The 9365-nt window shown below is 47.5% G+C and overlaps 2 protein-coding genes across 3 annotated transcripts; both read right to left on the minus strand.

The window, feature by feature from the left end:
• Positions 1-1564: 1564 nt before the first annotated feature.
• LOC124706690 lies at positions 1565-8391 on the minus strand. The gene is made up of 3 exons (XM_047238363.1): positions 8188-8391; positions 7782-8099; positions 1565-1884 (listed from the first exon to the last, which is right to left on the minus strand). The coding sequence occupies exons 1-3, from the start codon at positions 8232-8234 to the stop codon at positions 1686-1688; spliced, it is 564 nt and encodes a 187-aa protein (XP_047094319.1). The 5' UTR covers positions 8235-8391; the 3' UTR covers positions 1565-1685.
• On the minus strand, positions 2987-5821 carry LOC124706691. 2 transcript variants are annotated; one of them, XR_007004527.1, is made up of 3 exons: positions 3385-3969; positions 3236-3274; positions 2987-3117 (listed from the first exon to the last, which is right to left on the minus strand). XR_007004527.1 is itself a non-coding variant. In XM_047238364.1 (3 exons), exons 1-3 carry the CDS (start codon positions 5741-5743, stop codon positions 3272-3274), a joined length of 357 nt encoding a protein of 118 aa, XP_047094320.1. In that variant the 5' UTR covers positions 5744-5821; the 3' UTR covers positions 2987-3271. The 2 variants fall into 2 exon arrangements, 1 of the variants encoding a protein (XP_047094320.1); XM_047238364.1 differs by adding an exon at positions 5461-5821 and having other exon boundaries at positions 2987-3274; positions 3385-3455.
• Positions 8392-9365: the final 974 nt, after the last annotated feature.

Consider the following 9365-nt stretch of genomic DNA (forward strand, 5'->3'; position numbering starts at 1 on the left):
GCTCTCAATAGCGATCCTACCCGAGATAATATCGCCCGCCGATACTATTCGTTCGATATGTGCATGACCCGGATGCTTACCTTGGTGTCGAAAGGTATCCTCGAACACTATCAAAACGATTCTAGTAACCACTCCCATCCCATTAGTATCTTAGCGCGCAACGAAAGTAACCGAAATTCCGCAATAACAACGTGATCCGACGCTTGATATCCGCGCACATCATTGTTGTCAAGGTATCCGCGCACAATCTCAAAGCGATCCCTACCCGAGATACAGTAGACCGCCGATAGTATTCGTTCGATATGTGCATGACCCGGATACTTACCTTGTTGTCGAATGGTATCACCTAACACTACCAAAACGATCCTTGAAAACACTTTCGTTCGTTAGTATCTTATATCGTGCACGAAAGTAACCGGAATCTCCGCAATAAGAACGTGATCCGGCGCTTGATATCCGCGCACATCGTTGATGTCAAGGTATCCGCACACACTCTCAAAGCGATCCTACCCGAGATACTACCGCCCGCCGATACTATCCGTTCGATATGTGCATGACCCGGAATCTTACCTTGTTGTCGAATGGTATCACCGAACATTACCGAAACGATCCTAGGAATCACTTTCGTGAATGGTATCACCGAACATTACCGAAACGATCCTAGGAATCACTTTCGTCTATCAAAACGATCGCAGTAACCACTCCCATCCATTAGTATCTCCGCAATAACAACGTGATCCGGCGCTTGATATCCGCGCACGTCCACGTTGTCAAGGTATCCACGCACACTCTCAAAGCGATCCTACCCCGAGGTACTACTGCCCGCCGATACTATTCGTTCGATATGTGCATGACCCGGATACTTACCTTGTGGTCGAATGGTATCACCGAACACTACCAAAGCGATCCTAGCAACCACTTTCGTCCATTAGTATCTTTGCGTGCACCGAAAGTAACCGAGAATTCCCGCAGTAACAACGTGATCCGCTACTTGACACATGGTAGCATTTAACCGAAATCTCCGCAATAACAACGTGATCCGACGCTTGGTATCCGGCGCACATCGTTATTGTCAAGGTATCCCCACACAATCTCAAAGAGTTCCGACCCGAGATACAAATCGCGCACCGATACTATTTCATTCGATATGTGCATGACCCGGATGCTTACCTTGGTGTCGAAGGTATCCTCGAGCACTATCCAAACAATCCTAGTAACCACTCACATCCATTAGTATCTTTGCGTGCAACAAAAGTAATCGGAATCTCCGCAATAACAACGTGATCGGACGCTTGTTATCCGCGCACATCGTTGTTGTCAATGTATCCGCGCACACTCTCAAAGCGATCCCCTATCCGAGATACTACTGCACACCGATACTTTTTCGTTCGATATGTGCATGATCCGGATGCGTACGTTGGTGTCGAAAGGTATCCTCGAACACTATCAAAACGATCCTAGTAACCACTCCCATCCATTAGTATCTTTGCGTGCGACGAAAGTAACCAAGATCTCCGCAATAACAATGTGATCCGACGCGTTGTGGTCAACGTATCCTCACACAATCTTAAAGAGTCCCTACCCGAGATACAATCGCACACCACTACTATTTCGTTCGATTTTGTGCATGACCCGGATGCTTACCTTGGTGTCGAAAGGTATCCTCGAACACTATCAAAACAATCCTAGTAACCACTCCCAATCTCCCATGAGTAAATGTTGTAAAAATCAAATGCTTCAGGCAGCGAATCAAACTCCATCCCTAACTCTGGTTCAATTATAGCGTCCGAGTGCTTGTCCCTGCATCTCCTCATAGCTTTCTCTAGTGCACTCTTCCTCCCTGAACTCGCGGGCCTAGAATCGGGAATTTCTCCACGGCGGAACCTGTATACAAAATGGAAGTCGAATCAGGCCAGCAGCTGACAACTGATTAAGTAGTTAATGGGGAATGTTTGGGGGAAACAAAGCTGTCCTTCGGCTAACATACCAGGCACATTCCTTGGCCATGCACACATATCTTATAATGAGTAAAGCATGTTCATATCACCTAATACCTACGGGCCTGGATTGTACTGGAACGAAATATAGTCCAGTTTTGAATTTTGTATGCCACAACTAAAAAAATACAACAGCTCCACTAAGCAAAAAAGACAAAGCTACACTCTTGAACCAACAGCAATAGAAAAAGTATCCCATTGATACAGCCATGATCCTTGGGTGTCACAACCAATCAGCGGCTGAATTAGCATACCACATAAAGGCAGTTAGCCGGCAAATCATTAGCATGGATTCTAAAACTTTTGAACATAAAAAATAATAATATACACTAACAAGATCAACAAGACACAATGAACCTAACATAACAATGTGCAAAACTACTTTCGTAAAAAGTTGTGCAGAAACTAAACTTTGATGTAGTCCTGAATTTATGTACTCCCTCCGGCCCGATTTAGATGACTCGGCCCATGCACAGTTATGATTTTGTGAAAACCCCCTCGTGAGTTTAATTCTTCTCAGCTGTGGTCCTCAAATCAAAATCAATCTTAATTCCGACGTCGCAGTCCCGCGCCGGAGCTCCGTCCCCGTCCGGCGCCGCGCCGGAGCTGGGCTCCGCACCCCGCCGGCCGTCCGCAACCGCTCCAGGGCCAGAGGAGGCAGGGCCTCCAGGAGCAGAGGAGGCCGACGTTCCCGTCCCACGCCGGAGCTCCGTCCCTGTCCTGCGCCGGAGCTGAGCTCGCGCGCTCGACGTCGAAGGTGAGCCCGCACCCTCTCCGGCCGTCCACGACCGCTGAGGAGCATAGGAGGCGGGGCCTCCAGGAGCAGAGGAAGCGGGGCCGAGGCGGCCCCTCTAGGAGCAGAGGAGGCAGGGCGGAGACGGGGCCTCCAGGAGCAGAGCCGAGCTCCTCCCCATCAAGAAGCTCCTTCGCCGCCCCTCGTCGTTCTGGCGCTGTCCGCGGATCCCTCCCGCCGCGCCGCTCGCCGCGGGGTCGCCCCACCTGAGGCTCCAGGGAGGAGAGCCGCTCGCCGTCGCCGCTGCAGCCGCCGAAACAGGGTGGAGAGCCGCACCTACACCGAGCATCTTGGAAGGTTTGCTCCATCCACATGCCCTGCTAGTTCCTGCCAAATGACAACTATTAGGATTTCATCGTCTCAGCTTAGTTCACATTGCATAGTTTGCAAGATAGATGCTGCAGCTCAATAATGAAACGTGAAGTCCCAATGCAAGATAGAATACCTCGTCCAGTCCACACAATCAAGCAAGAATTTGTGTTCACTGACAACACAAGCAAAGATTTATGTTCAGTTAACTGCATTTTCTACAGTGAACACAAGCAAAGATTTGTATGCAATTTCACAGCAAGAATTTGAGCATGTGGAAATTACATTGGACAAGAGGGTGGCCAGTAACTTTGCCAGGATCATTGATGGCAGATTGTAAATAAGGAGAATTGTCACTGTAAAATGCATAGGACTCATAAGGAATTGTCATTGGATTTATCATGCATTATTTGCATTAGAACAAAACTGACTAAAATAGCCTGCCTGAGCTAACATTGATTATAGGTGATGAACTCATCTCCCATCGAGAACAAATCACTTGTCATTCCAATGGTTTCACTCCTTTCACTAACCCTACACAAATGTAACCTAGCATTCATCCATCTTTAAGGAGCAGAAACATGCTAAACTAATATTACGAGTGTTCAGCACAGATCTGGATACATATGTAATGCACCAGTAAGCATGCTTTATTTTTCAATTAGCACGGCACGGCACCACCACCACCACCACCAAAACAGGATAATGGAGACAAGGAAGCAAATTAAAATGATTTCATCAATCCTCTTACAGGGCAAAGTGCAAGAAAGGAAGACATATACCTTGTCTACCTTGTTGTTCAGCATGCTTTCTGTATATCTGGTCATATACAAAGTTAGTGATAATTTTTGTTCCTTTTGATGCATTACTGAATTTTTGCCTCCTTTTGGTGCAGCTACCACAAGAGGAGATAGACCTCGATCTCAACTTGACTCCACAAGTGGTGATTTATTTGGATCTTAACTAAGAGGAAGAAGATGTACAAAGCACGCCAGACGGGCCCTCGAGTCATTATGGATAATGAGACAATGATTCCAGGAACTACGTATGCAACATGGTTGGATGATCCATCAGGCCTCATATCTAAACGAAGTAGTGTAGGTCAAGAGGGTGTTGTGAAACTACCATCCCAGCATGAGATACAACAGTGGAGTCAACCTATGTAATTATGTCCTATGTGTTGTAATCGTGCCCTATGTGTTGTATATGACATGAAGCAATTGTATAATTATGGTCTACTTCTCCGAATATGTGTTTAGTTTAGCAACCAAAAAGTTCAGTACAGAGGCACTGTTTATTATATGGTCTACTTCTCTGAGGTTTCTGATTGTATATAAGGTTCTGAAATTTAAATGTCTATAGAAGACATGAACCATTTAAGAAATAAATATAGATGACAACTAGAAAATTATTGTTTGGGCAGAAAACAGCTAGGAAATAAACAATGATATGTAGGAATGTACAGAAAAGAAACTGGTAGAGGAACTAGATTTCAAACTGAAATATATCATCACTACATGCTGGGTACAGAATAGTGTATACCTGATCCTAAAATATGCAGTCCAACTTCATCATCTTTGCAAGCTCATTGATTGATTCTCTAGTGAATGCTTTGCTTTTCTTAAGTTTCTATGGGTGTGTAGTATCTTGTTCATTCAGTGAGTATAACATAATGATGAGCTCTCTGAATAAGTGCATCTACATGAACATACTGAATTGGTAGCATCTGCTACAGCAGGTGCAGACAGAAGTGCATGGGGTAATAAATCAACAAGATGATACTGTTATAAGGTCCAATTATTATCTCACCGACGCGGAGCCATGCCAAATCATCTAAACAAGGGAATGAGCTAAACAGTTACTGAATCGATCAGGGCAGAAGCACGCCATCCCGCAATTGTATTCAAGAACCATAGGTCAAGAACCAGATCAAGAAATGTTGAATCTAGGCTAAGCTGTATGAGTGGTTAAAAACTTCAATGCTGATTCAGAGAAGTACATTTCTTAGAGCCTAAAAAAAGTTCGAGCATGTTCATAGCAAGCAATGCTATTGTTTAGATCCTAACGGTGGATATTGTACAGACATCTTTTGTTGGTCCATCTAGTACACAGCTAAATGAGCAACACATACACTTGTGTTTCTTACCCATACTCGGCAAAACAAATTTATCAGAGAACAATTCGGAATCCAATATTCACGGGCGTGTAATATAGCAGTAAGTCAAGAACATGTGAACATCAAGCAAGCAGCCAAGAACTCATAAGCCACTTCACCCAATTTGCAGAAGTTACAAAAACACAAACGGCACAATTTGCAGCAAAGAACTCATGGGTGGATGCCAGACGCAGGGTGGGGAATACCTAGCGCTGAGGCACTGCGGATGAACACGGACGGAATTTCCTCCTCGTCCTCCCCCCACCTGCCGCCGCCAGCGACCTCCGCACGGCCGCGAGGAGCAGCACCAATACCGACAGCTGCTGCCTCTCTCACAACACCAAGACCGTGTGGGAGAAGCCGCAATCCGGGAAGTCCTTCGCCTCCCGCATGTACGGGCCGGCCGCGCCTTCGCCTGCCGCCGCCAGGCACCGCACCGGCCAGGCAAATTCCAACCTTTCCCGGCGGCAGTATCTTCGCAAGCGACATCTGCGCGGGAGCAAGCCGATGGGGGAGCAAGGCGACAGCAGCGCGGAGGGGGTAAGCAAGAAGGCGGCTTGCGGCAGAGGGGAGGGAGGCGGCGGGTAGGCGGGGCGGCAGGGGCGGCAGGGGCGAGCGAGCGGCGGGGGGCAGCGGAGCGGCGGACGAACCAACGACATATGCGGTGGGAGGGTATCTTATTGTGTCGGAAATTCGTTAAGGGTTTTTTTGCAAAACGTCCATCACATCATGTAAATCGGGCCGGAGGGAGTATCTGGTCACTTTAATTTCAGGAGGTTGTCTGTGGACATACGAAAGTGTTACTTTTAGAACTTGCAAGTCTGACTTTGGTTCTTCAAGAGTGTCTATTGTTCCAATAAGTTGTTTCCAAGCATTTTAGGTTTTGTCATGACTAAATTGACACCTAATTTTATGGGTGAGTGCTGGTTATGTCATACTCCTGTTTACACCTTTGCCCGTACATGTATATAGCGCACATTTACGGAGCTGCACCCAGATATACACTACTGACATTTACGGAGTCGTATGCAGTAAAAACAGTTTGGAAACGCTATAACAACCATCAGGGGTTCGCGAAAAAGGATATAACAACCATGTAAAATACACAGTACTGCCAGGTAAGATACTCTAACAATACCAAGGAAGTACATCTCATGTACAAATCAAGAAAACAATTATTACGTGCATGAAATGAGCTTCTGCATACTGCTGTAAGATAGAGCCTGAATCTTGTTCGCACGAGAGATAGTAGGCTAACATTACTCAGATATCGCCAAAATCTCTGTCAGAAACTAAGAACGTCGACTCCACTGCTAACATATGTACACAGACTTATAATTCAGTATGCAGATGTGAAAGAATGGCACTTATCAACGATTTTCAATTCTCTGCCAAAACTGGAGTAGTTTCAGGCATCGAAATGAAACGAGCTTCTGCATGGAATGAGCTTCTGCATACTACTGTAAGATAGATACTGAAACTTGTTCGCACCAGAGATAATAGGCTAAGTACACTCACATATTTATAAGTCTCTTTCAGACACTAAAAAATATGAAACTTGTCAACGATTTTCAGTTATCTGCCCAAACTTGTCAACGATTCGACTAAGCTTTTCCGATAACTACATGATAAATTATACAGCTACAAGAAGTAAACAAGTTCTTTGGAAGTGTAGCATAGTAACCAACGCTATATGTATTAAGTTCTGCCTGAGGTGGTGCAGAACAGGCTATTCTGAAAGTGTCACTGTTTTTTGCTGTCGAAACTGCAACTCAAATGTCTGAACTCCGTTCCCATGATTCTTTGGTTGCATCTCACCTTAGTTATATGAAAAACTCATATTCGATCTGAATTGTTTATATATTAGAGGTGTTACCTCTCACTTTGGTTGCATCTCACTCTGGTTTGAATCTCACTTTAGTTATATGAAAATCTCAGATTCTGAAAGTGTTTATATATTACAGGTGTTACATTTCAGTTTTAAACACATTCAGGACATATGTTTGCATACTGCTGTTTTGCGTCCAATTTTTATTAACCACTAGCGTCTTTGTTGGATAAATTCGTAAATGATATGCGATGATAAGATCATATCATATCATGTAGATCATATCAAGTTAGACAGCTTGAATCAAATGAACGATGAAGCACGATCAAGAATCGCCTTGCTAAGGAGACCCATACACCCAGACCCATACACTAGGGATTTCTCACTGTCTGCAAAACCATCACCCAGAAATCTATATCTCACCATGTCGGCTCAAACAAGTTCTGCATACTACTGTAAGATAGATACTGAAACTTGTTCGCACGAGAGATAATAGGCTAAGTACACTCACATATTTATAAGTCTCTGTCAGGCACTAAAAAATATGAAACTTGTCAACGATTTTCAGTTATCTGCCCAAACTTGTCTCCGATTCAACTAAGCCTTTCCGATAACTCCATGATAAATTATACAGCTACAAGAAGTAAGCATGTCTCGTTTATGGCAGGAATAATGAAGCAAGAATTTCGGGCGACTGACCTCTGCTTCCAGGTGCGCTCTGATGGAGGGGACTCGGTTGAGGTCGGCATATGAGTATCAGCCGGCAACGGTGATTCATTATGCAACTCTGGCGATGACCCCAACCATTCTGCTGAGGGAGGGGACTCGACGGCATCGGGGATTGGCTCGTTGCTGCAGACTCCGTCCTCCCCGAAACCGGCGTCCTCTGGAACAGAGGATCCCTCGCTCAGGTCAGAACCCAAGCTGGACGGAGAGGTTCGGGCGCTTGTCTCGGAAGAATGGATCGGAAAGCTCGGAAACCAATCAGGCGTAAACTCGATCCCTGGCCCAAATAATCTGGTACAAAAGTGGACAAAATCAATTCGAAGGGATGCGCGCAAGACGTCGGGGGAGAGGGGGATGGGGCGGGATTTGATGGACTAACCTGATGAGCAGGTCGGTGAACCCCTCCGATTGTCCGTCAATCATCATGTATTAGCGTCCCTGTACGGCTTGAATCTTCCAGATGCGGCGAGGGGCGAGGTCAGCCGGCCGGCGGAGGATAGAGGAAGAGGATGGGATCGGTGGAGATTCAAATTTGAATTGGGATGGGGTGGGGCAGCGGATGGGGGGTCCGGGCAGGTCAATCCCGTCGCCGTAGGTGCTGGAGACAGGAAGGACGGCGAGGACGAGCCGGACGCCATGTATCCGCTGACGAACTATCCTTCGGCGCCGTGCGTATTGCTACCTCGCCTAGGCGTATCCGCCCGGTTATAGGGGTCAAACGGCTGTCCGTGTGGGCCCGGTTGTGCGAATCTCCAGCAAACGGGTCGGTCTGGATTAGGTGCTGGCGCCATAAGGTCCTGACGTTTGATTTACCGACCCTGAACTTGCGTCTGCTCCTGCGACATGTGAACTTGGTGCAAACGTGCCGGGTCCACTCCGACCGAGACTTGAGTCGGAACGTGAGTTGCGCAGCACTTGGAGATTTTCAGATTGAGGATCCACTCGGAATGCGTCCAGCGCCAACCTCAGGTCTTGCCGACTCCGTCTTGCGATCAGTCTCACCTTCCTCGATCCATATAATGACCGAATCTCCTCTCATCGACTCACCAATTAATCGGTACCTAGCCACATATGGATCCTATGGACGAGACGCACGGCGCCGAGATGAGCACCATCGCCTCCCGGGTCGCGTCCATCTGCGCCCTCATCGGCGAGGTAGCGGGCGAGACCATGAGCGCCAGACGAGTCGCCGCCATCGCCGCCATGATCCACGACGTCGCCGCAGAAGAGGAGACGACGACCAGCAGCAGGATCAAGACAAAGGGGAGGCGCATGAGCAGCCCACGCAGCTACAAGGAGACGCGCACGCTCCGCGAGACCGAACTCGACGTCGTCTCCAAGGCGCGCCACCGCGCCACTGGCCAGGCCGTCATCCTCAGGGCTCTCCAGCCCGACTGCGGCGTCTCGGTTGGCGTGCTCCTGCGCGAGGCCTGCTTCATGGCGGCCTGCCGCGGCCACCCCAACGCCATCGCTCTCCACGGCATGGCGCGCGCAGCCGGCACTAACAACTACTCCATCGTCATGGAATACGCCGGCCCAACCCTTCACGACGTCCTC

The sequence above is a fragment of the Lolium rigidum genome, chromosome 4 (assembly GCF_022539505.1).
Source record: "Lolium rigidum isolate FL_2022 chromosome 4, APGP_CSIRO_Lrig_0.1, whole genome shotgun sequence".
NCBI lineage: Eukaryota > Viridiplantae > Streptophyta > Magnoliopsida > Poales > Poaceae > Lolium > Lolium rigidum.

Coding starts and splice junctions, on each gene's coding strand:
- LOC124706691 (XM_047238364.1), bottom strand. CDS start 5,743: ATGTCGCTTGCGAAGATACTGCCGCCGGGAAAGGTTGGAATTTGCCTG. Junction 3,456..5,460: donor CCGCAGTGCCTCAGCGCTAG/GTATTCCCCACC, acceptor TGCATTTTACAG/TGACAATTCTCCTTATTTAC.
- LOC124706690 (XM_047238363.1), bottom strand. CDS start 8,234: ATGATGATTGACGGACAATCGGAGGGGTTCACCGACCTGCTCATCAG. Junction 8,100..8,187: donor TTCACCGACCTGCTCATCAG/GTTAGTCCATCA, acceptor CTTTTGTACCAG/ATTATTTGGGCCAGGGATCG. Junction 1,885..7,781: donor GAGCGCACCTGGAAGCAGAG/GTCAGTCGCCCG, acceptor TTTTGTATACAG/GTTCCGCCGTGGAGAAATTC.